The sequence below is a fragment of the Megascapheus bottae genome, chromosome 13 (assembly GCF_031878675.1).
Source record: "Megascapheus bottae isolate mThoBot1 chromosome 13, mThoBot2.hap1, whole genome shotgun sequence".
Taxonomy (NCBI): Eukaryota; Metazoa; Chordata; class Mammalia; order Rodentia; family Geomyidae; genus Megascapheus; species Megascapheus bottae.
Window position 1 is genome coordinate 34245157 of NC_143521.1, and position 27407 is coordinate 34272563.

General features: G+C 36.2%; 1 protein-coding gene across 2 annotated transcripts in view; it reads left to right on the forward strand.

Annotated features, from left to right (window-relative positions):
- Gabra2 (gamma-aminobutyric acid type A receptor subunit alpha2) overlaps positions 1-27407 on the forward strand; it is a 113581-nt gene that overhangs the window by 50720 nt on the left and 35454 nt on the right. The window contains exons 4-6 of one of the 2 annotated variants that reach the window (XM_090343642.1): positions 3323-3390; positions 20479-20699; positions 21955-22037. In XM_090343642.1, coding sequence (XP_090199768.1) covers positions 3323-3390; positions 20479-20699; positions 21955-22037 — 372 coding nt within the window. The remainder of the gene's footprint in view (positions 1-3322; positions 3391-20478; positions 20700-21954; positions 22038-27407) is intronic. The other variant, XM_090343641.1, reaches the window with a different exon arrangement.

The following is a 27407-nucleotide window of genomic DNA, read 5'->3' on the forward strand; positions in this document are numbered from 1 at the left end:
CTCTTACACTTCATTAGGCTCTCACTTCTCAAAATCAGAAGAGAATAAAGGCTATCCAGTTCTCATTCTTCAAGTTGCTTCTCTTAGGTAGGTTATACTGTCTTCTCAGTAGTGTACCAAATTTTAAAAAGTATTTTTTTCTTTTCTATTTACAGAAATTTTGATGAACTTATGTTTTGGCATTTGAATTTTAAAAATTCATCTGAAAGACTTAAATAGTCTTAGCTATTTTGTTTGATCCTCTACAGATTTGCAAAATTTTCTGTAAAGACATTTTTTTTTTACCGGATTGATTCCCAGTCTTGGCTAGGATATCTTGGCATGGTATCTTTACTATGGCCTTTTTTGTGCTCTATTGGATAAATGCCAAGAACTGTGACTACTGAACCATAAGGAAGCTCAATGCTTAGTCTTTTGAGCAACCTTCATACTGCTTTAAATGGTTTAACAAGTTGGAATTCCATCTAACAGTGTCATAGTGTTCCCTTTTGAAAGCAGATCAGATGCCCCTCACTGGACAAATGGATCAAGAAAATGTGGTGTATACACATGATGATATTCTATACTTCCACCAGAAAGAATGATACTATATTATTCATAAGGAAATGGAAAAAAATATAGTGAAGTAAGCCAGACTGAAAGAAACATAGGTTCCATGGTTTCCCTCATTTATTGTAAATAAAATGTGCCTACAAGCCTATAAATAAACACATTGGATGGAACGGGACAAAAATACATTTGATCATGACAATTTATAAAGGACTCTAAACAATCACACAGTGAGGCCTAAAAGGATGTTTTTAGAAGGATCACAAAGACTTAGTAGTTCTCTGTATATGATCATATAATATGATGTTTATTGAAACAAATTCCAAGAAAGGGGAACAAGAGGGTTTTTTTTTTTATTTCGCTTCCATCCCCTCCTTTGTCACTGTTTTTTATTTCTGTAACTTTGTACTGTATGTAAGTTAATCTGTTTTGAAGAGAGTAAAGAGGATCAAACATCCTTATTTCTATTAGTGTATGTAGTATCAGCTCACGGTGTTTCGCCTACAGAGAAATCTGTAAGTAGGTCTTCTTTCACATATCACCCTGGTGGTATTTGTAGAGCCAAAAATAAAATATCCAGCAATCCTTTATCCTCAAGAAACCAGTGATGGCTGTTAGACCTAATATTTGCTTCCTCTTTGGAAGTTCTGGAGTGACCAGAATTACTGCTTTCTTCAGGTTCATTCCCTACCTGTGCTTGTCTTTGTTGAGTCACCGAGAAATTGAATATTCCTTAAAATTTCAACCTGATTCCCTGCCTTCATGGAGAACAGGTATCCCTTTCCTTTGAGCAGTGACAATGATGGATGGCCACCCCCAATGCTGATGAAATAAATAAGTGGGCAAAAGTTTGCTTCTAAGTAAGAACTGTGGTGGAAGAAAAATCGCTTATTCAGATATACAACACCGGGAACGTTACCTATCTCTGTCTGTCTGTCTGTCTGTCTGTCTGTCTGTCTGTCTGTCTGTCTACACACACACACACACACACACACACACACACACACACACACACACACACACATCCACACACAATAAGCATTCATTATACAGTAATGAACAGAAACAACACGGTATCGATTCTTTAAAGAGATTGAATCTGGTTGGGAAAACAAATTAAACACAAACCAAAAAGTAAGAAACATATTAAATCATGGAAATAAGAGCAAATTTTGACATATCCTGTAAGTGAAACAAATATTATAAAGATAAAATAACACTAAGCTCAAATAGAATGATAGACCTTTGATCTGTGTACTGTAACTATGATTTTGTCACTGAGTGTTCTGGTGAAAAGAAATATGTAGACTTTTAAATCTGCTGTATCAACTATACTCTTCAATGGACCTTGGAAAAATTCAATTCCATATCTGTCCATCTTTGAATATATGCATAGGGATCATAAAAAGGGATGAATGCAATAGATTTTTCATGTGGATTATATTTCACGTATGTTGAATAGTACCCGAAATATAACAACATTCAAAGACTTTTTTAGAATTAGTTTATCAAAGTTCATTTTATTTAAATTTTTGTCTTCATGCTTTCAAAATCCTAGACATTTTCACTTTCTTTGTGCCTGGAAATTATGTTCATCATACTAAAAAAATATTTCCTTATGTTATTTGTACAAAATTGGTCATTTTACAATAGATGAGACACTTAGCTCATGAAGAAAGACTAAATGCTGATTTTTTCCCTTTTCAATAAAGTTGAGAGGTTTATTGTTTTTAAATTTTTTCTTTGAGTTTTCTGCTTCCCATAACCAATTTACACTGTTTAAAATAAAAGTTTCACATAGTTTGGTTAATAAAGTAATTCAGTTAATTGTGTTATACTTAGTGAGTTATCAAACTTTAGAGTCTAATTTAATCTCTGCAATTCAAATATTCTTAAGTACATTTAAAGGCATTTATAGGTAAGTTAGTATAAATAATGAGATAAGCACACTTACTTCTGTATTGCTGAATAAGAATTTTATATTAATGTGAAATATAATTATGATTAACAATTTTTATGCATTATAGGTAAGACATATTGATTTATACATCTATATAAAATAATATGTTTTTACTGACATGTTTTGATCATTGTGGCCCAAGCCTGTAATTTTAATTCTTTGGGAGGTTCGATTGGAGAATTGTGAGTTTCAGGACAATCCATACAAGAAGTTTCCAGAGAACCCATCTCACTCAATGGCTGGGCAGAATGGTAGGCAGCTGTTATCCCAGCTGTGGTAGAATATACCTATAATCCCCAGGGACAAGGGAAGCAGGAATAGGTAGATAGGTGGATCATAGCTCAAGTTGGCCTGAGCATAAAGTGAGAGCCAACTTGGAAAATAAGCAATAAAAAGGGGGCTGGAGTCACGGGCAAGCATAAGACCCTGATCTACACCTTTATGGAAAGACAGAATAAAGTCCTTATTTTAAAGATCAAATTTAGAACCATAGTGTATAAGAACCATGTTTTCTTGCCACTATTGCTGATGAATCTGTTATAACTAGTTTACTTAAGATGGTTTCTTAAAAAAATGTTGTTCATACTTAACAAAGATACTGTTGATTACAAATCTGTTCTCTAAGTAAGTAAGGAGGTCAGAATATTTTTAGGTACAACTTTATGTTGGTTGTAAACATTGTAAAGAAAATTTAGAGCAGCCCTTGAATTTATCACCCAGTTTTCTAACAATTCCAGGTACTCAAATCTTTCTATTTCATATGGCTCCCACTCCATAACATCTATAGTCACTCTTTTGTTTTCCTTTCACTAGACAGTATTACTGAAGTTTTCACAAACATCTATGTGACCAGTTTTGGCCCAGTGTCTGACACTGATATGGTGAGTGTTCCCTATTTAATAGATTTTTTATTCATATACTGGAAAGTGGTGTGTTATTTAGAATAAATACTTTTTACTGTTGTCGAAGTATGTCTGTATCGTATGTCTATCCAGATACATAGAGAACATAGTATGTTAATCTGTTTATATGAAGGTACAGCACAGTAATAACTTTCTGTGGTTGGCCCTTTAAATCTTACATGTTTTACAGATCTTACCATTACATTGGTAAACAATTGAAATTGTCAGAGGATTCATGTACTACAATTCAAATAAAATAAAATAGTGATATTACTGATAGTAATTTTCTGGGACTTATGTAGCTTCTCTGACTTCTTAAGTTCTGTACAGTTTCCATAGTTGTGATGGTTATTTCTGTGGGTGAAAATTTTTTCATCATCCGTGAGCAAGGTAAGTCTCTGTCGTGCAATCTGTGCACACAGAAAGCATATATAAACCAGGTTTTGTAAAAATGAGGTGTGATAATTTTTGGGTTTTGTGGGACTGGTGTTCATTTATTTATTTATTTTTAGTTAGACAAAAGAAGAAAATTAGTCTGGTATGTTAGAAACCAATGGTCCGGAATCACCAAGATAATTCATTGACTATTCATGAAAACTTTAGAAATTAGTTGTCCATGTCTTCTCTGAACTATTCTGTAATTAAAATATTTCTTGAAGTAGTATTTTGTTCACTGAAGCTGAATGCTGGGGGCTCACATCTGTAATCCTTGCCACTGAGGAGCCTGAGGTCTAAGTATCATGGTTCTGTGCCAGCCCACATAGTAAAGTCCATGAGACTTTTTTCACTGATTAACTACCAGAAAACTGGAAGTGGCTCTGTGGCTCAAAGTAGTACAGCACTGGCCTTGAGCAAAAGATCTCAGAGGGAGCTCCCAGGCCATGAGTTCAAGCCACATGACAGACAAAAGTATATATATATATATATGCATACATATATACATATATTACAATATATTGCATATATTGTATATATACTATTCTGTATAATATTCTTCATGGATATTGTGTCACATACCTCCTCCACCTCATATCTGACTTTGTGTTTCTAAATGTACATGTCCTATACCACCTCCATCACCTCTGCAAGTGTGTGGCTCATAATCATATGCATGCCACAGACATTATGCACTCCAGAACCCAATATTCTAAAGATACATCTGCTTTATAGCCGAGGGAGTGAGAATTTGAGGAGTTTTTCCTTGTCTCTTTTGCTCAGTCATTCTCCCACCACGTCATCTCTCCCGTTTCTTCCCCCTCACTGATAACCCAAGGGGAAAGTTGACAGTTTGGAAATTTTCCACCTGGATAAACAAACAAAGCCAAAATAAACCCTTTTATTTCAGGAGCTCATAAACATTGTTAGTTAATTTATCAGGACATCCCTGCCTTCCCATTAGGGAGTAGAAGTGCCACTTTTATAATAAACAAAAATTTGCTATTCTTTCTGTCAGAAACACAATCTGAGTTGATCCTCATCTTCCTTCCTTCCTTCCTTCCTTCCTTCCTTCCTTCCTTCCTTCCTTCCTTCCTTCCTTCCTCTCTCCCTCAGTCTCTCTTCCTTCCTTCCTTCCTTTCTTTCTTTCTTTCTCTCTTTTTCGTTCCTTCCTTCCTCTTTTCCTTCCTTCCTTCCTTTTTTCCTTCCTTCCTTCCCTCCCTCCCTCCCTCTCTCCTTCCTTCCTTCCTAGCTTTCCTTCCTTCCTTCCTTCCTTCCTTCCTTCCTTCCTTCCTTCCTTCCTTCTCTCCCTCCCTCCCTCCCTCCCTCCCTCCCTCCCTCCCTCCCTTCCTCCCTCCCTCCCTTCCTTCCTTCCTTCCTTCCTTCCCTCCTTATTTTGTCATGGGTCTTGAAGTCTGGGTCTGGGCACTGTCCATGAGATTTTCAGCTCAAGGCTACTGCCCTACCCCTTGAGCCACAGCCCCACTTCACATTTTCTAGTGATTAATTGGAGGTAAAGAGTCTCATGGACTTCAGTGCCTGGGCTGGCTTTGAATTGCCAGGAAATTAAGGTTGTACCACATTAACTCTATACACCTAGGTCAGATACACACAAACAAGATATAATTGAATTCACTTCTTGTAGACAAGATGGAGCCAAATTAAGAATGTGGGCACTTAATGACAGACTTATCAGAAGAAAGATTGGCAAAATAGACACATAAAAAATGTTCAACATAGCTGGCCATTGAAGAATTGCAAATCAAAACTATATTGAGATTCTACCTCACCCCAGTTAGAATAGCTATTATCAAGAAAACTAACAATAACAGATGCCGGTAGAAAAATGGCCAAAATAGAATGCTACTACATGGTTCTAGAGATCATAAACTTATTAAACCACTCTGGAAAACAGTATGGCTGTTTTTCAAAAGACTAAACAAAGGGCACTCAAGAGAGCATACAGAGAAAGTTACCCTGTAGCTACCAGTACAACCATTTTCACTGCAGTTGTTTACCAGAACTAAGATACAGAATTAAACTAGATGCCCATCAGTGGATGAATGGATCAAGAAAATATGGTATATATACATAATGGTATTCCATTCTGCCAACCATAAAGAATGATATTATTCCATTCATAATGAAATGGAAAGACTTGGAAAACATTACATTCAATGAAATATGTCTGATGCAAAGCAATACAGTTTGCATGGTTTCTCTCATTTGTTGTAACTAAAATGTGCCTATAAATCTATAAGTAAACAGACTAGATGATGAGAGATAGAAAATGCAATTGGACATGATAAATTATACAGGAGTCTAAACAATCACACAGTGAGACCAGAGGAGGATATGCCTAGGAGAGGATCCCAAAGGCTCCATCTTTATGTGCATATGACCATATAAATTGCTATTTATTTAAATGAGCGCCAAGAAATGGAGGCAACAGGTTTTCTTATTTTGTTTGTTTTCTTTCTTTTTTCTCTTTTGGCACTAGTTTTGTTTTCTGTATCTTTGGTATTACAAGTAAGTTTATCTGTTTTAAGAAGGGTCAGAGGAGCACAAAAATAGTGCTACAAAGTGTGGAAAAAATGCAGCAATGATACTAGAAAATGAACCATACAACTTTGCAGAGGGTTGGAAGGAAAAAATGGAGAAAATGAGGGAAGAGGTTTAAAACTTTTACTCATTACCTGACTTATGTAACTGTAACTCCTCAATAAATCATCTTTACAATAATAATTATATATATTATATATATACGTACAGGTATGTATGATATATATACATACAAAAGAATGAATATATGATTCAGCAAGTCTACTCCTGGGAAATTAACTAAAAAATTACAAACCAGTCTAGGATATGGAAACAAAAGTTTTATCTTGAGTGATTGTTGTTCTTAATGTACTATGTTATTTCTCTTCTTTGTTGCCCTTTGGCTGATCTCGTATTGATACGGTATCTGATACTTTGTTATCTGGTATATTGTTATACATTTATTTGTTTGTTTGAAATAGGAAAGGGAAGGGGGAAAACAAGATGATGGGGATAGGGGTAGGGAAATAGGGACAAAAACTTAAGAAGGTGTATCAATGTGTGAGAAAAAATGCACCTACTACCTGATGAATGTAACTGAAACCTTCTATACATTACCTTGATAATAAAAAATAAATGAAAAAATATTACAAACCAATATACAGTAAAGCCACCAATACAACCATGTTTACTGCAGCATTGTTCACTATAGCCAAAGATTGGAATTAGCCCATATGCCCCTCGGTGGGTGAATGGATCAAGAAAATGTGGTATATATACACCATAGAATTTTACTTATCCATTAGAAAGAAAAAAATATTGTACTGTTTGTAAAGAAATGGGAAGACAAAAAATATGTTAAGTCAGGCCCTGAGAAACAAAAGATTTATGTTATTTATGTTTTCTCTTATATGTGGTAGCTAGATTTAACTTACAAATTCATAAGTAAATATGTTGGGTGATATGAAAGTGTATATAAATGTATTAACTGGATTTAAGTTCTCTGTATATTCTGGATATTAAAACATTGATATAGAGCTGGCAAAAATCTTCTTCCATTCTGTAGGCTGTCTTTTTAACTTGTTGGCTAATTTTTTTCTGTTTATTTTTTTATTTTTTGTGCCAGTCATGGGGCCTGAATTCAGAGCCTGGGCACTGTCCCCTTATTGAGCCACACCTCTACATATCATCATTTCCTGGTTAACTAGAGATGAGAATCTCACAGGCTTTCTTGCTCTGGCTTGCGCTGAACTGTAATCCTCCTATCTCAGACTCCAGATTAGCTAGATTACATAAGTGAGCCACTGGTGCATGGCTATTTAAGCTTTTTTTTTTTTTAACATTATTGTAATGTATAAAGGGGTTACAGTTATATTCACCAGATAGTAAGTGCCTTACTTCTTACACATTGATAGCCCTTCTCATGTTTTTGTCCCCATTTCCCTCTCCCACCCCCTCCCAATCATCTTGTTTTTCCCCTTTCCTTTCCTATTTTAAATGAATAAACACATATACAGTATGCCCCATTGAATTTACATGCTTCCGTATCTTAAGAGGTTAGTGACGACTTGGTGGAGGTGAGTCCAACAATGATTAAAAAAATAAGAGAAAGCTTATTTTGTTATAATAAAGGCAAGTAGGGAACACAGTCCTGGGACAGTGGTATGTCCTGTGTTCTGTTTCCAATATCACCTGGTAGAATTCATTGCTTTGACGTCAGGCCTGTTTATCACAGAGCTGTGTTCCTGACCCCTTCATAAAAGGCTTTTTTTTTTTTTGCCAGACCTGGGCTTGAGCTCAGGGCCTGGGCACTGTCCTTGGACTTTCTCAAGGCTAGAGTTCTACCACTTGAGCCTAAGCACCATTTCCGACTTTTTTCTATGTATATGGTGCTGAACAATTGAATCCGGGTTTTCATGAATGCTATGCAAGCGCTCTACCACTAGGCCAAACTCCTGGCCCCCAAAGGACTTTTGATTATAACAAAGTAGATCTATATTATCAAAAAAATTCCATTGTGTATAGGTATCACAGTTTGTGGATCTGCTCATATGTTCTAGGGCATCTCAGAAGCAATTTCTTAATGGGAAAAAGTACAGAATACATTTAATTTATGTTTATAACTTAGCTGGTATACTTTTATTTCTTTGTAGTGTGTAATACTCACAGAAAAACTAAAGCCTTAAGTTCTCCTGTTCAATTCAATGATAAAAATGTGTTATGACATTAGCCTGAGAGGAAAAAGCAACATAGCAAAAAGAATTAAGAACCAAAGAAAACACACACACACACACACACACACTTCTATACACACTTGCATGCACAAGCATGAGAGTGTGGCTATAATCTCATCATTAGTGTAATTATTCAAAGAAAGTTGCATATCTAAAATGTAATTACAGAATTGAATTACAATGTGTACAATTAAAAATACATGAATAGGAAGGCAATTAAACTTCAGAAAAGTACAAAGTAGCTGACAATTGACCAACGTTTTAGTCATGATTCCTAATTCATTTCTTTTCTCTTCTTCTGGCTTTGCATATAGAATGTGTTTTCCTAAATTAACGGACATTTGCATAGTTTGTTCATATTCTTACATACACAACTGGTGTAAATATTAAATGTATTACTTTTACTAAGTTCTTCAGTCAGAGAATATCTGTTGCTAAATGTTATTATTAGAACTTGAACAATGGGAATTTTAAAGTAACATAGAGATCTTTGATCCAGGATTTACCCTTTTGCTATAAGAATCTATCTAGGGATTGGGATTTCACTCAGTGGAATACCACTTGCCTGGCAAATGCAAGGCTCTGAGTTTGGCCCTTGGAATCAGTCAGAGAAATGTGAACTGGGTTTGTTAATTATATTGGCTCTCTTCATTAGTACTTCTCTTCTTCTATGAGAAAACACAGAGCATGATCTTTTCAGTCCTAAAATTTCTCATTGGAGCGTTGTGTAGTTCATTAGTTGACATCATTGAAACATTTAGAGACTTATTAGATCTTAATAGCTGCTTGAAATTTCTCACTGGATTTTTTTTTGCCAGTCCTGGCTTGAGTTCAGGGCCTGAGCACTGTCCTTGGACTTTCTCAAGGCTAGAGCTCTACCACTTGAGCCTCAGCACCACTTCCAGCTTTTTTCTATGTATGTGGTACTGAGGAATCGAACCCGGGTCTTCATGCATGCTAGGCAAGCACTTTAACCACTAGGCCAAACTCCCGGCCCTCTTACTGGATTTTATCTGGTATCTTTTATTAGAAGTTGTCACATGTGATGCACCCTCTATCTGGCAAATATCATGTAACCCTTTTACTAATTACAATAAAAAAAAAGAAAAAGAAACAACAAAAAAAAAACCAAACAAACAAAAAAAAAAAAGAAGAAGTTGTCACATGTCAGTCTAGTTAACTAAGGAAACTTGCTATGCACTCAGCAAGTACTACATTAAAAGCAACTTTGGTTATTGGATAGTTATAGGTATTTTTGAAAAGCTGAAGGTTAGAATTGGGGATTATTCCTTTATATAATAGGTATTTCCTAGTACTGTCCTAAAATTTGTTGCCTGAGGGTCACTATGGATAAACATTAAATGGTTGTTTCTTGGCCTTATGTTAAGATCTAGGCATTCATAAGAGCCAATGCAGGGTACATAAATCTGCATCTAATAATTATGTACTTTTATGTGTACCCTAAAAAACCTTCTACAAGATTTATAGAAACTCAGGGTACAAATTCAGGGCATAGGCAGGGAGTAGATTTTCTGTAGTCTAGCAGTTTGTATTAATGAAGAGAATAAGGAAATTCAAGCTAAAAAGCAAGAGATGTTTATGGGGGAGACCACAGCTTTGTTATGAAGATGGAAATATGTGAAAAGATTTAAAAGATCTCAATTTTGTAGATTTGACAGAATTACTGATGTGTATAGAAGTTGAAGAAACTCAGTATAAACATTTGAAAGGTTTCATTGAATGACAATACATCCACACGGCTATGTTATAGAGGAAGGATTAAAGGTTTTCTTTGGTTTTGTCTTGATTGTTTGTGGAGAGACACTTGCGTTTTGGACCCATAGGCCCAAAATCTCAGTAGCAGAAGATGGCTTATAGATGGTCGTTGTGATGCAGCGTTGTTCAAGGAAAGAGAGTAAAGTGAAAAGATATTCCTAACTTTGCAGAAAGTCTAGAGCATGAGTATTTAAATAACAGAAAGAGGATTTAAGTAATTGCAAGTGCTATTTTCTTCAATTCACTTTGATCATGATTTTCTGCTCTTAAATTTGACCCTTCACTGTTGAAGTCAGACAGAAAAGTATGTCATTCCATATCAGGTGTAGTGACATACAACAGCCTTTTACCAAGGTGAGATTTTGTGACGTAGAAGTTCATATAGTTCATTTGATTATACATAAACCCATAGTCACATCTCACTGAAGGAATGGGACAACAGTTTCAGAAAAAAGGACAGGTAGCAGCATTTTCTTCCACCCATTACTTTCCTATGCCAGGGAGAATAGTGGGAAATTACTACTTCTCTTCTTTATTCTTCCAATTTGAGGTGAGAGAGGCATTCCCTCATAACAAAGAGCAACTATTTCTGAACACAGAGTGATTTTCAAAGTAAAATTGTGGAGATTGCTCATTTTGCAGATTGCATGTCTGGAGCTTGTCTTTTGTGGGGAGAGAGCAAGACACATCCTGGCATGCCTAGATGAAGGCTCATCAATTTATCAGCTGGTCCCACTCTCACACATTTCCCATGATCGATTATTACATGGAGACTGACAGGCAAGGGCAGGTCTCGGGTCCTATGAGAATTATCCCATGCTTACATAACAGCAGGTCAATGTGGGTTTAGGAATATCAGTATAGGCGAAACTTAATCATGTCCTATTATGTTCAATCTAAGAAAAATGTTTAAATATGCCATTAGATTAATCATGGTAAAAGAAACCAGATTGCTGTGGGCGAGCATGTGGGAGGTGAGGAAGTGGGAAAGAGTGCAGGCCGCCCTGCTCAGCAGCCCGTCTGAGCAAGAGGAGACAGAGGGCAGCGGTGGTAAGGCATTATCACTCTCAGTGAGGCTTTCATTTTCCTTGCATTGAACTGAATATGTCAGCATCTTTCACAGCTCTCTGCCCTTGCTTGTTTTCCCTGTTCCTCTTCTCTCTTCCTTTCCCAACTGGGGACCTTATACTTAGGTATTCAAAGACATGCTCAGATTGCACTTGTCTTTTTCGGTTACTTCACATAATCATTCTTTGTTTTTATATGATGTTTTGGTGAAATTGCATTCAGGATTGTAAGGGTCTCCTCCTGTCTTCTGCTTCACTACATTCTAGGTAACTAGAAGAATGACTCTGGGCATCAAACAGGGTTCACTGAGTGGCTACTGTGAATGGCGCAGGGCTGGGTGATCAGGTAGAGCAGAACCAGTTTTTGCCTTTGTCACATGAAAAACTCATTAGCTTACAAGAGTGTGATAATACCTTTATTAAAGTATTTGGGATTAATATGGTGTGTGAGGAGATGTGAGTTTGAGGATCTAGAATTTGCAAAGTTTTCTGGGAAAAGAAGATAGATAGTTATGAGAACAAGGACTGGCCAGGTGCTTATGGAAGAAGAATATTTTAATACAAAGTAGAAGAGCTTGCTACGTTTGTGGAGCTGTCAAAATGTAGAGTAACTGGAGCCTGGGAGGCAATTAGGGATTTTAGTGGGGAATGGGATGGAAAATTATTCATTGTCAAGTGGTAAAAGATGTTACTGATAGACCATTCCTCAAAGAGAAGTAAGTTTGACAAACTAAAACACAGTAGATTTATGATAGCAGAATTTATCTCCTGGATTATTATAAATATTCACATAGTTTTTGAGATACTGTGGGTTCAACTCAGTTCTTTGTATTTGTCTTGCTCTACTCTGAGCCATGCCTCTATCCCTTTGGGTTTCAGGCTATTTTTCAGATAAGGTCTTGTACTTTTAGCCAATACCAGCCTTGGGCTGTGATCCTCCTATCTTTGCTTCACTCATAGCTGGGATTACAAAGAAGTACTACCGTGCTGGTTGAGAAGGAATCGTACTAACGATCTGTTCTGGTTTCCTTTGAGCCATATCCTTACACCTCTTTACATCCCAGTGTTTATCTTCTTAAAAATAAAAAAAATTCAGAAAATGGTTTATTATGATTGTCTTAATATAATTGCATAGACAATGAAATTTTGTGCATGCATACACATAGACCCAGAGGATCCACACATATACACACAGAAGACACTGCACACATTTGGATGGAAGGATTAAGGTATCATGTATTAGAGAAAGAATGCCACAACATTTCTGAGAACTCTGATCATTTACCTTTGCTAATGCCCTTCTCTTCAATTCCTGCTAAAAGCCTTGTGGTTCAGAAACTTCATTGCTGCATTTAGTTTCTGATAACACCTCAATTCATTCATTGAGAAGTTATTCATCACATATCCCCTATGTCTTAGGAAGTTTGTTAGTAGCTAGTGACACAGCATTGAGAAAGAAGATTGTGAATCTTGTTCTTGGGAAAGAATAGAAATTGGCCAGAGGTATAGAGCTGAAGAAGAAGAGAATCTGTGATTGCAACAATTGTGCAAAGGAAAGTGGATTGTGACCCATCGCTTAGTATGCATGTCAGAGCATGGGAACATGAGTACGCATGAGGTGAGGGAATTCTTCCAGACAGAAGGCTTGAGATGTATGGAAACCAGTTGAGACATGGAAGTTATAAAAGTTTCCTGACTTTGTTCCAAGGAATTTACAAGTGTCAGAATTTTATTCTTTGGAACTCTCTTCTCCAGGTTACCAGCAATGTCTTAGCAATGTCTTAGCCTGGAATCCAGTCCAATGGAATTAGTCTATGGGACAATCTCTTCTGACATTTAGAACCTCTCCTCCCCCTTTCCAGATTAGTTTCCAACTTAGGGATGCTCCATAGGTGGTCAGTCACACAGTCTGCTTCTTCCTCTCTTTCTGAGTTTTCCAGAAGGGAGAAAAGAAAACAAAGCAATATTCTTTTTCCCAACTTATTTTATTAGACATTCTCTGTCGACAATCAATGCCACTTGTATTTAGATAAATGCTATGTAAACACTGGCTCTTTGTTGAGACATATCTGTGATTTTTAGTCAGAGGAATAACAAGTAGCTTATTCTCTGACAACCTTCTCTTGTGGCACCCCGCTCAGCTCCCTGGCATTTTCCATTGTGACTGTTTACTGCTGTACATTCTCTCTTATTGGATTTGTCTTTCATTTTCTTGGAAAGAAGATAGAAGGATGCATTGAAGGTGAATCATGCTAGGCTCTCCTTCATGATGTCTAATCAATTTTCTAAATTTTTTCCTGTAGCATTTCTTTCCATCCTTACACATAGGCTAGCAGGTAAATTCTATTACTGTTATTTTTTTTCAAATAAATCATCTCTTATACTGAGCGATTAATCTACTCAAGAACTAGCTACTTCCTTTCTCGCATGTGTCCATTGAGTATTATGACTCTTTTGTTTCTTTTTATGCCAATCCTTGGGCTTGAACTGAGTCAGGACCTGGATGTTGCCCCTGAGCTTTTTGGCTTAAGGCTAGTACTCTAACATTTAATCCGACAGCATTATTTTGATGACCTGCCTTCAAGGATTGTGTTATGTGTGGTGTAATTGAATGAACATGGTGTTTAGAAGCGCAGGGGCTGAGATGGAAACCTATCTTTACAAAAATTTTGAATATTGCTTCTAGAGTCCCCTGCCACGCCCATCTTATGATGTCACAAGTTAGATTAAAATGAGTTCTTATATGCGTAACTAGTATTCATTAGATATTCTGTACACTAGCTATTAGAATCAGAGTTCGTTGTGTATGTTTTTCTTTAAGCCTTGCCAGTGAACTAGTTATAGAAAAAAAGCCCACATGTCTCACAATGAATGCATGCCATCACTGTGGTGTTCTGCAGTTTCCGTTTGTGCATCTTTGTTTAATAGAGTTTTATGATGCTGTACTAGTGGGTTTTATTGGCATTCTGCTGCTCTGTTCTGAACTGTCTTATTCTTTTGCAATGGTCATACTGTGTTAAATTTGTTTTTTAGCTCCTCCTTTGTATCATCCAAAGTCTGTTAGCTTAACTATTTTTATGTGTTCCAAGGGTGTTGTTTATTTAATTGCTCCATACCTGGATCATAAACTGCATTTTTCTTCCATTTTAGGAGAAACACACTTATCGGAACTCACTCAAGAGAAACTAGCTTTTATTAGCAAAATGGGTGTAATGAAATAAATTTAGTAAATTTAAATACACTTAGGAACTCAGAGTAAACAAGAATCACTCCAAGATTAGTCAAACTTTAGTTGTGATTCAGTGAGTAGGTATAATTCTTCGGAAACTGGCTACAAGCATTGGCTTATGATTAATGTACTGAGGTATGAATGAACATGCTGTCCTTACTAAGCTTATGTACCCTCTTGAAAGTGTGCTTATGTAATAGACTTTGCAAAGGACAGTGACTTTCTTCTTTGAAGGAGAAATTATAGAAATAACAATAAAGGAGTTTGCTATATACCTGGAGAATTTTAGTAACTGTAAAAATATTGCATCCTTGGTTGGTTTCTACTCCTAATAAGTTTTTAAAAGAAGAATTTTGCTAAATACATCTAGGACAGCATCTATAAGAGGAGGAAGTTGAAGTAAACTTTTCCTATATGGAATTCTTAAAATCTTGTACTGTTTTGATCTTTAACTTTCCATTGATATTTTTGTGTCTCCAATATGTATATATATTGTACATTGATCAAACTCACCTCCTCTGTTACCATTTTTTTAAAAATCTCTTTTTGCCTTCTTATTTTATAATAGTTACTAAGGCCTGGAGTTTAGCCTAATGGTAGAGTGGTTGCTCAGCATGAACGAAGACCTGGGTTCAATTTGTCGGCACCACATACATAGAAAAAAGCCTGAAATGGGTACTGTGGCTCACGTGGTAGAGCTTTAGCCTTGAGAAAGTGCACGGACAGCTCCCAAGCCCTGAGTTCAAGGCCCAGGACTGATAAAAAAAAAATAAAAACATTAAAAATAAATAAAATAGATACTACTGGTTTTATTACCATACTTCCATACTTACCCTATTATTTCCTCATTTATTAACCTTCACTTACTCCTTTATTTCTCCTTCTTTCTCAGTTTGTTCCTCCTTACACAGTACAACTTTTAATTTCATGTTTTTATTATTAATAATTAGATTTCTCATGTAAGCAAAAATGAATAATGGACTTTCTGCACCTTAATTATTTTATACAACATAATCATCTCCATTTTTATCTACTTCCACAGTACAACATATTTTTTGTTTTTGTTTGTTGGTCGTGGGACTTCCAACTCTGGGCCTGAGAGTTGTCTGTGAACTCTTCAGCTCAAGACAACTGCCCTAGCCATTGAGCTGCAGTGCCACTTCTGGTTTTCTGGTGATTAATTGGAGATAAGAATCTCACTGACGTTTTAGTACTTGGGCTGGCTTTGAACCGTGATCTCAGCCTCCTGAGTAGCTAAAATTACAGATGTGAGCCACCGCATCCAGCTCTACCCTTACTCCTATTCACCCACTTACATTTCGGTTTTCCTCATTCACTTGATCTCATTTCTTCCTGAATAAGAAATGGTTTATTCTTTGTACTAGCCATAAAGAAATATGGGATTTGTCCCATTACAACATAATTTCATTTTTTCCTTATGTCTAAATAATATTTCATTATAAATATATATCATATACAATGAGATAGTTGAGTGAGAGACAATCTAAAAGCAAAATCTGTAAATTAAATGAATAGGCAGCTCATAATTGAGAAATTTAGAGCAGAATATATAGGACAGAATTAAATTATGTTAAATAGATTGGAAGTATGTTAACTAGAAGGCAATAAATTTATAATAACATTGTAATAAGATAATATTAATAATAAACATCTGAAAATGATCTAGATTCCATAAGTTAACTGGTAAGTCCGTACAGTAAGAGCTTTGAACTATTTTATGCTAATTGGGATCACTGAGTCTATCTAGTCTAAGTTGCAGAGCAACAAGGTAGTTCTTACACTGCTTGTGAGAACATATGTGAGCATACATCCAGGATTTCCACTTGGCAATATCTTGTCACTTTAAAGGTCGTATCATAAATTCCAGAAATATCACTAGTAGACTCAGTCTAGGGCAGGGCTTAGCTTAGAATGGCCCTTGGCCAAATATTGGCAGTCGTTTATTCTTGCTAACAGCATTTTATTGGAACACGGCCATGCTCATTCACTTAGGTATTGTTTATGGTTGTTTTCACACTCTAATCACAGAATTGAGTAGTTGTGACATTGACCATAAAGCCTATAAATCTTAAAGTGTTCACAACTGAAACCTTCACCGTAAAAACTTGATGACCTCTGATCTCCAGTAATTCTCATTCCTTTGTGCTAGAAGTGTTGGACAAAAGTGTCTATAGCAAAATCATTTGTGATTGTGGCAAGCTAGAAATAGAGAAAATATGTAAGACTAAGAGAAAAAAATACATATTGTAAAATAGTCTTCTAACATAATACAATATTCGGTGAAAATAAATCAAAATTTAAGATATACTGTGATAATAAAGTCCAGCAAATTAATTGCAAAACATATTTATTAGAAATATACACAGTATGATCTAATTTATATAAATATTAAAAATATGTTACTTAATATATTAAGCTATATATACCTATATATAGGTATATATATATATATATACCTAAACTATATATATGCAAACATATATATGTGCATACACACACACACACACACACACACACACACATATATATATATATATATATATATATATATATATATATAGTCCTAGGGCTTAAACTCAGGGACTGAGCACTGTCCTTGGGCTTTCTCAAAGCTAGAGCTTTACCACTTGAGCCACAGAACCTCTTCTGGCTTTTTTTTAATGTATGTGGTACCGAGAAATGAACCCCGGTTTTCGTGCATGCTAGGCAAGCACTCTACCACTAGGCCAAACTCCTGGCCCACTTAATATATTTTTGCAGTAATTTTGCAACATCATAACCATGAAACTCACACAGTTCTTTCCTTAGAGTTTAGGAAATGTAATTGAATTAGGAAATGTAACAAAAATAAGAGCTTCAGAAAGTATTTGTGAGAGTACATCTGTCAAGAGATATAAGTTGTTTGCGGTCTTATTTTTACTTTTTTACTTGTCTGAGAAGAAAATCAAATCAAGTTCAAACAAAAGCCATGGTCAGTTTATTGAACATTATTGAGTTAGAAACATTATTGAGGCAGAAAATGATGATACAATTGTGATAGAATTCATTATGCCAGCCGGGCACAGTGGCTCACACCTATAATCCTAGCTACTCAGAAGGGTGAGATCTCAGCATCATGGTTCAAAGCCAGTACTGGCATTAAAGACTGTGAGACTCTTATCTCCAGTTAACCACCAAAAAACTAGACGGGGCTCTGTGGATCAAGGGGTAGGGTGCTAGCCTTGAGCTAAAGAACTCAGGGACAACTCCCAGGCCCAGTGTTCAAGCCCCATGACTGACACACACACACACAAACACACACACACACACAAAAGTCATCATGCCATCATGCAGAGGTTTGCGGAATTTTCAGGATTATAAGGAATCAGAACATAGTTGTGAGCAGAGTGTCCACTCAGGCTGCTGGAAACATCCCTTTATTTAGGGAATAACTAGGAGTATAAAGTTACCAGGAGTATGGGTGCAAATGAAAGATATACACATCTTGTAATTATACTGGCAAAACTCATCCAGGACACAATGAGGGTTCAAAGACCAATAGTATTCTTTAAATCTAGTTTTAAGATGAAATCTCCAAATTTCATTGGTAAATGTTGAGTATCTCCTTTGCTGTGTGTTAGGTCTCCAAGATCTGATTGCCACATCAATCTCTTTCTAAGCAGAGAAAAGCTTTTCTAGTCTTACAGATATGGGCAATTGAATTTGAAGTTTTATTTTAAAAATATTTCTGAAGGGCTTTATTGTTCCTAGCATAATAAATGTTATAGAGGGTTCATATTAGGCTGGAAGTTGAGAAATCATTATTGGAAATACCTGCATAAATAATTAACTAGAGTACAAAAATCATCTTTTAAGCTAGCTTTTCTGTTTTAAGTTCCCTTTTGATAGAATAAAATATTGATAAATAAATAATTAGGTCATAAGGTATAAAGATGAACTGGATTATGGAATGTTCCTCCCTCCCTAATCTTCATCTCCTAATTACATACCGTTATTTGTTGTTGATTCAGCTTCTTATCATTACTCATTCAAATTTCCATAGATTCTTAGTAATAATTCAGTGATTGTTTGGAATTCTGTTAAGATTTGTACAAATGATATCATATTTTCCAAATACGGTCCTGTTGATTTTACCTTTTATTAATAATTTTAGTTTAGTGCTTTGTGTCCACAGTATCCTCTTGGAATTTCCATTTTGACTTTTGTAATGGGACAGCTTCGTTTTTTTCTAATGTTAAAAGGATATGTTGACAAAATATTTAACATCTTGTAGAATATCAGATTAAGCACAAAAATTTTCTATCTTACTTAAGATATAAACAGCCAGGTGAGGCAGCTCATGCCTGTAATCCTAGCTACTCAGGCGGCTGAAATCCGAAGATCACGGTTCAAAGCCAGCCTTAGCACTAAAGTCCATGAGACTCGTCTCCAGTTAGCCACCAGAAAAGTAGAAATGGTGCTGTGGCTCAAGGGGTAGGGTAGCCTTGAGCTGAGAAGCTCAGGGACAATGCCTAGGCCTAGATTTCAAATTCCATGACTGCCAAAAAGAAAGGGGGGGGGGTAGTGGGGTTTGGCTAGTGCTAGAGTACTTGGCTGGCATGCATGGAAACCCAGGATCGATTCCTCAGTACCATATACATAGAAAAAGCCAGAAATGGTGCTGTGGTTCAAGTGGTATTGTACTGTCCTTTAGAAGACCAAGGACAGTGCTCAGGCCCTGAATTCATGCCCTATGATTGGCAAAACAAAACAAAAGAACATCACTTAATGGAGAAAAAGTGTGTGTGAGAGAGAGAAAGTGATAGCAGAAGAAAAGATGAAAAGGGAGAATTTCACGTAAGTTAAAAGATTGGGAAATAGTAGTAGAGGTAAACCACTGAGTTATGTAGTTTTAGGAGAAGTGTATTCGCAAAATCTTTGTGCTTCAAATGTCTCAATAATTTGTTGAATTTCTTATGTTAAAACTAGATTAATAAAATGTACTGAAATAATCATCCCCTCACATATTTTTGGTTAACAATAGAGCTCAGTATTTCTTTTTTAGGATCAAAAAAGAAAACATGATATTCTACAGTTTCCTTGGCAACAGGAAATGATGACTCCTATCTGTCTGGGTTCTTAGAAATTGATTCTTTTCATTTTATTGCTATTGTTTATTTTTTGCTACCAAGAAGTTTACATGGGTATTTTTAAAGATTTCTTTCTTCTACCGTCGTACTCTTTTTTTTTTTTTGGCCAGTCCTGGGCTTGGGCTCGGGGCCTGAGCACTGTGCTTGGACTTTCTCAAGGCTAGAGCTCTACCACTTGAGCCTCAGCACCACTTCCGGCTTTTTTCTACGTATGTGGTACCGAGGAATCGAACCCGGGTCTTCATGCATGCTAGGCAAGCACTTTAATCACAGGCCAAACTCCCGGCCCCCATCGTAGTCTTATAGCATATATCCTGTAGAAAAAGATCCTTTTTACATTATACAGTAAAGAATTTTTTTACTTGAGCTCTGGCTCAACTGAAAGAAGCTACACAAAATAAATATATTTTTTACTTTTTTGAGAATATATGTTGTGCATAAATAGACTTCATGCCATTGTAAAAAGCAACAGTGATGGGTAAGTGAAACAAATAATCTTTATCACCAGAAAGGACTTCTTTCCAGATAGATGTCTGTGTAAACTCTTTAAAAGATTATTTTTGGTTGGAATTTCGGTGCACCCTATTATATCTAACCGTGTATTATTTCAAAGGAAATACTATATTATTTTTCAGGAATATACAATTGATGTATTCTTTCGACAAAAATGGAAAGATGAAAGACTAAAATTTAAAGGCCCTATGAATATTCTTCGACTTAACAATTTAATGGCTAGCAAAATCTGGACTCCAGATACCTTCTTTCACAATGGGAAAAAGTCAGTGGCTCATAATATGACAATGCCAAACAAGCTGCTTCGAATCCAAGATGATGGAACGCTGCTGTACACGATGAGGTACGTGGTAGCTTTGGTAAGCCACGCATATTACTAAGAATTCCACATACTAAACAGCCAGCACAAGGAAATTCGCAAATATTAGCAAAGTTGTGCATTTTTCTAGCAGATTATTAAGGTACTCATAATATGAAATTCTCAAAGTTGGATATGGAAGTAATGCTAGTGAACTTAGTATTTGTTTTAGTGTTTTCAACCTTAATTGCTCCAGTTAATAATAGAAATTCTTTTTTGGATATTTATTATACTACATTCTGATTGGAAGCATTTTAATGCCATAATTTGAAATTTGTTTATATCTAAAGAAATAATTTCATTTTCCATAATCAAAGAGATGACCCATTAAAATTATATGATTTTGATGCATAATTTCATCTAGTTTAAGAATCTAATCCCCATAGAAAGTTACTAGAGACAGAATGGTAATTGAAAGTTTTTATTTCTGAAGTAAATTATTTTATTAAATAAATTAGGTGCCTCAATCATACATATTAGAATGAAACATATGATTCATTTTTTATAACCAAACTATCATATAGCATCAATTTTATATGTTCAACTAAAAATTGCTTATATTGAGTTATTCATAGTAATAACTACTTTATTCTATTTTCACTAATGAATTCGTGTTACTTGTTTTATTTTGAGATTCAGAAAATGTATTTAATATTACTTCTTTTCATAATTTACCCAATTCAATCTCAACAAGATATTCCTAAGAAATATATCTTTATGTCTATTTATATTTTTTCCTGTACTCATTTGTGTTTGTGTATATAAAGACTATTATTCTCATCTACAATTATGAGAGATTTTTTAGCAAGTTTTTATAAGCCAATATTGGACTGGTATGTTAACTTTGCTTTATGATTACTGTAGAGATCATATGGAAAATAGTATTCTTTCCATTTTATGGTATTTTAACTTTTTCCATTTAGACTTGCATGTTAATAGTAAGATTAGTGGAAAAGCAGCCTTTCAAAATATACAGAGAAAGTTTTTACTTTTAAAACTACAGAGTATACAATGACTGAGTAAAGTGTAATTTTAATTATTATTTATTATGTTCTTATTAAACAAGAGAATATTTTATGAGATGTCTCCTAAGTGTAATTAAATGTGAATTGTGAACTGACATAATAAGATACTCTAACACACGTTGTAATTGATCATTGATTTTACTGACAACAATTGATGTATGATGTTTTCAGTTTTGCCGATTTACTTACACAAGGAGTGGCATTTTCACTTTTAGGCTTACAGTGCAAGCTGAATGTCCAATGCATTTGGAGGATTTTCCAATGGATGCTCATTCATGTCCTCTGAAATTTGGCAGCTGTAAGTACGAGAAGGAAAGTTCATGTTTGGTATGGGTATCATCAGGTATGCCATGGCCACTCTCAAACTTGCAATGTCTTCTTATGTTGTGAAATAATTAATTCCTGCCCAGTAGAAGACGGGAGTAAATGACATGGTGATTGTCTTGTAGGAGCTAGTTGGGTTGTCTTTAGTTGTCATTAGACTGTTCAAATGATCACTTTTTAATGCTAGTAAAAAATACTATTGTGAAAAGAACACAGTTTTGCATGAATAAAGCTAATGTAGTAGCTCTTGGAAGGTTAGAACTATACATTATTCCCTCCCCCCCCTCTTTATTATTTTGTTGGTTGTGGGACTTGAGCTCTGGGCCCGAGCTTTGTTCCTGAGCTCTTCAGCTCAAGGCTACCTCTTTACCCCTTGAGCCATTGTGCCACTTCCAGTTTTCTAGTGATTAAGTGGAGATGAGTCTCAGGTTCTTTAGTTCCTGGGCTGGCTTTGAACATCAGTCCTCTGATCTCAACCTCCTGGGTAGCTAGGATTACAGGCATGAGCAACCATGCCCAGCCTACATTATTTAATATTTAAAAACTAATAAATTTATTGTTAAGTAGCCAAGAATGTATTATACATAGCAGATTATATTGCTTTCCATCAGTCTGTTGCAAAAATTTCCTCCTTAAAATAAATGTAAAGGAGATGATGTCATTGGATTGTTGCATGCAGCTAATTTCTGTGTACACAGAACATTTCAAAAGGGCGCTATGCCTTTGGCAGTTCTTGAGGTCACTGGGTTATGTCTTATATGTCAAGCAGAAGCAAGTGCACTTCCAGAATAATGGAAAGGGGGAAGGTCACGTCAACCCCTGAGGCCCACAGGACTCTTCCAGGCAGATGAAGAATTAAATCCATGAACCCGGCTAAGTAGCTTCTCTCTTGTGTGAGCCTGTCCCCTTTTCCGACCTTTTTTTAGAAACTGTGCTTTTTCTGACACCCCATCTTTATCCATTTTATGCAGCTTTAGCCTTTTTATTTTTCTCTAGTGAATAGAAGTGCAGAGCTCCCTCTTGATTAAGACTCTGTGTGGCTGAAGTATGTGTCAAGTGAAGGGAAAAAAGCTGGCTCGGAGGAATGCAAGCTGCTCTAATAATTTTGATGGCCATTGTTTGTAGAATGAGAAGTTCAAACCTGGTTGTTCTGTATATCTGCCTAAAAGATGTCAGTTCTCACTTTCCTTTGAGAACCTCCTCTTCGTTTAAGCACAAAACTTCTCTTTATTGACATGGAGAACATCCCTTCAGTATGGCATTCTTCCCCATATTATTTGAGACAATCCATCATGTTCTGTAGCGTAAACACCACACTGGGAAAACCACAGCAGATGCAGCTGAGGAAAACTCATCAGCATTGCACCACAAGTGGCATTAGACAGAAGCCTGCTAGGCCTTGGTACCACAGAAAGAATTCATGTCAGATGAAATAAGTATGTGAAGGGAAATACAATTTTCAGTAGATTATTTTTATTATTGAGATGGTGCTATCAGTGTAAATGGCATGAGGTCTCAGTATTGAAATTGAGTTGGGTGAGCATTGTTGGCTGACGCCTGTAATTCTAATCATTCAGGTGACTGAGATCTGAGGATCGTGGTTTAAAGCCAGCATGGGCAGAAAAGACTCTTATCTCCAGTTAACCACCAGAAAACTGGAAGGAGGTCTGTCACTCGAAGTGGTAGAGTTACTATCCTTGAGCAAAAGAGCTCAGGGAAAGCATTCAGACCCTCATTTCAAGACCCATGACTGACTAAAGTGGGGGTGGGGGAAGGAAAATTAATTTACTTGAAAATACCTGCAATTGACAAACTATTTAAAGTGCATGTTTGAAGCAATAAAATATTACATGCTTGAGAGTCTAGTCTTCTAAACTCATAAATTAGCAGATCAATCCAAAGGTTTTGTTACATATTCTCTGTTTAAGACTTCTTTATGTTGCTTTTTTCACATTTGCATTTGCACAAGCTGTATAAATATTGTGCACAGTTTTCTGCCTATCCTTGTGTATAGCAAGTGTTTGATACATGAATGCTAAAGGGCTGGAGAGCAGATGAGGTGACAGACCAGGAAACAAGCCAGGATATATCACAACCACAGAGCACAGTTTGCCAACAGCAGGCATGAGTCCTCTTCAAGTCATTTACTCCTTTCTTACAAACACATTCTCAAAAGTTTCTGAAAATTTGCATAGCTCTATGTAAAAGAAGCATCTTTTCTACTTTTACTCTTTTTTGATTTTGTCGGTCGTGGGGCTTGAACCGTGGGCCTGGTCACTGTCCCTGAGGTCTTCAGCTCAAGGCTACTGCCCTACCCCTTGAGCCACAGTTCCAGTTTTCTGGTGGTAAATTGGAGACTAGAGTCTCATGGACTTCTGTGCCCAGGCTGGCTTTGAACCTTGATCCTTTGATCACAACCTCCTGAGTAGCTAGGATTGCAGGCGTGAGTTACCGTGCCCAAATCTAAGCTTACTCATATCCACACACTTCCTTTATTTTTCCCCATTCACTTGATGTCATTTCTTCCTGAAAAAGAAATGGCTTATTCTTTGACTAGACATAAATGGGGGATTTGTTCATCTCCTTACACACTTTTAGGATAAAAATGAACATGTTAGCTCTGGTAAAAGGCCCTAACAACTTTTAGTGATTAGTTTGGTAAAAACTTTCCTTGTCTCTCACCACCCCCAAACTAACTAACTCAAGACATTGTAATGGAAAGGAAAATAAAAACTGCAGTCTGTGTTGTCAAAAGAAAGTGAACAGCTAAAAATAATTTAGATCTTTTTTGCCAATCCTAGAACTTGAACTCAGGTCCTGGGCACAATCCTTGGACACTTTTTGCTTAAGGCTAGCACTTTGCCACTTGAGCCACAGCACCACTTTTGGCTTTTTTCTTTCTTTTTTAAAATATGTATATGGTACTGAGGAATCGATCCCATGCTTCATGCAGGCTCGGGGAGCACTCTACCAGTAGGCTACGCTCCTGGCCTAATGTAAATTTTTTTTTTGGCTACTAAATATTAGGAGTCAGTAACATGTATACACTTTAGCATTAATTATTGAATGAAATTAACTAAACTAGTTGAAATCAGCCTAATTTATGGTGGAATGTGCAGTGTACTTTTTGGACAAGCTGTTTTTCTCTTTCCACTTAATTGAACTATACTGGAATTGCCTTGGGCATCTTTGTGTTCATATATCAGGTAGTTCACATGCCCTGACTTCCTGCTTTGCATTCTCTCACTAGACCCAATCAAAAAACTGAAATGTTCCTTATTAATGAAATGCAGTAAGTGCTGTTGTAATATTTTTTTAATGTATTGGCGGTACTGGTATTTGAATTCAGGGCCTTGTGTTCTACCACTTGTGCCATATCTCTCATCTGGGTTTTCCTTTAGTTATTTATTTTTGCTAGTCATGGGACTTGAACTCAGGGCCTGAGTACTGTCCCTGAGATTTCTCAAGGCTAGCACTCTTATCACTTGAGCCACAGCACCATTTCCAGCTTTTTGTGGAATCAAGCCCAGTTCTTTGTGCATGCTAGGCAAGCACTCTACCACTAGGCCAAACTCCCAGTCCCTTTAGTTATTTTTGAGTTGGCGTTTTGCTCCTGCTGATGCCTGGATGGTGGTCCTCTTGACGACATAGTTCCATACACCATGGGCTTCCTTCCTCTGGGATGTGTCCTTGCCTTTTGTTTGTTCTCTGTTGCAATGAAGTTTGGGAATCTTTAATGGTAGCGCTGGCCTTGAACCAGTCCTCCCAATCTCAGGCTCTCATGTAGCTAGGAATACAGGTAAGAGCCACTGGCATCAGGCTGTGCTCATTTAACAGACACACAGGGGGCATCACTCACTTCCTATAATGTATTCTGCAGTTCCTCCAATTTCCATTTTTTCTGTCCATGAATAGCAATTACAATATGGAGTTCACCACTGACTTAATCAGAACAAGCTGAGAGTTTGTAATAGACATGAACTAGACCGGCCTTACTTATATCTTACTCATTTCTGAAGAATGCCATCAGTTTTCTAAGCTTTTATTTCCCTTATGTTTAAAAGTAACATGAAAAATCAAAGTGGCATAATTGCAATTACTTTGAAACTCATAATTTATTGAGATTCACTAGTGAGGGATATCATGCAGGTCTTCTGATGTGAAGTGACACTTGCAGTGTAGCTTTTTGATGTGCTCAATTGTACGTTGTTGAAAATTTTGCGAAAGAGGAACAAGATATGTATTCATGAGAGAAACAAAGCAAGCCACGTGATCTGCAAATTATTTGCTTGATAACTGCATTACTATGTTATGAATTCAATCAGCTCAGTAGAATCATTAGTCATTAACTCAAATTAATTATTAAGCAATTTAGACCTTAAGCAGCTAGAATTATTCATATGCAAATATATAAATGCTTTTTAATAAACAATATACATATCAAATGTATACATACACACATTTTTTAATGAATCCTACTTGAACATTGTTTTGTAAATTCATTACATTGTGGTTGTAGACGAATGCTTGTGTAGCATGAACAATGTTTCACTGATATTAACATTAGTAGCAAGAGTCAGAAACCCAGAAGACATTGAAATATATCATGTAACAAATAAAGCTAACTCATAAGCCTTTGCCCTGTTATTGATGCTTGAATAGAAGCTGGTTTATGATCTTAGACCTTCAATTATAGTCAGTACCAAGACTACCCTAGCAAAGTGGTAATAGGTGAGAAAATATATGTGGTCAAAAAATGAGATTTTCAGCATCCTGCTGAGTTGCAGACAAAGATAGGTCAAGAGAAAACTGGTCTTTGTTTGCCTCAAATTGACAATGTGAACGTGATACTAACTTCAGCCTAAAGACCTGGTATTCTGGGTATTTCTAAGGATTCACATGAGCAGAAACACATGAAAGTTCTTCAAAAGGTCCTCAATGCAGCAGGAATGACTTTTTTCAATTGTAGAGAGACTGCTTGCATGGAGAGCTTAGCTATTCCCTAGCAGGGCATACCAGAGGTAAGAAAGGTCACTGCAAAGGAAGGCTGGAGCAAATGTGTCACCTCTATTCAGCTCAGGAGACATCTTCCTTCTGCTAACTATGCATCTTTGGTCAAATAAACAATTTCATTATCTATAGATCATGTCTGTATGTGTTTTGTCCCTTTGGGAATGCATACCTTAACAGTCAACCCTGGGACCCTTTGTTAATTCATACCTTATATGCATTGGCTAACTTGAAATTAATATATCTCCAGATATATTTGCAACTTCGTGGCAGTATTTAACTAGTACTCATTCTTCTAGGGAAATGCATTGAATCAAAACAACTGAGCTTACCA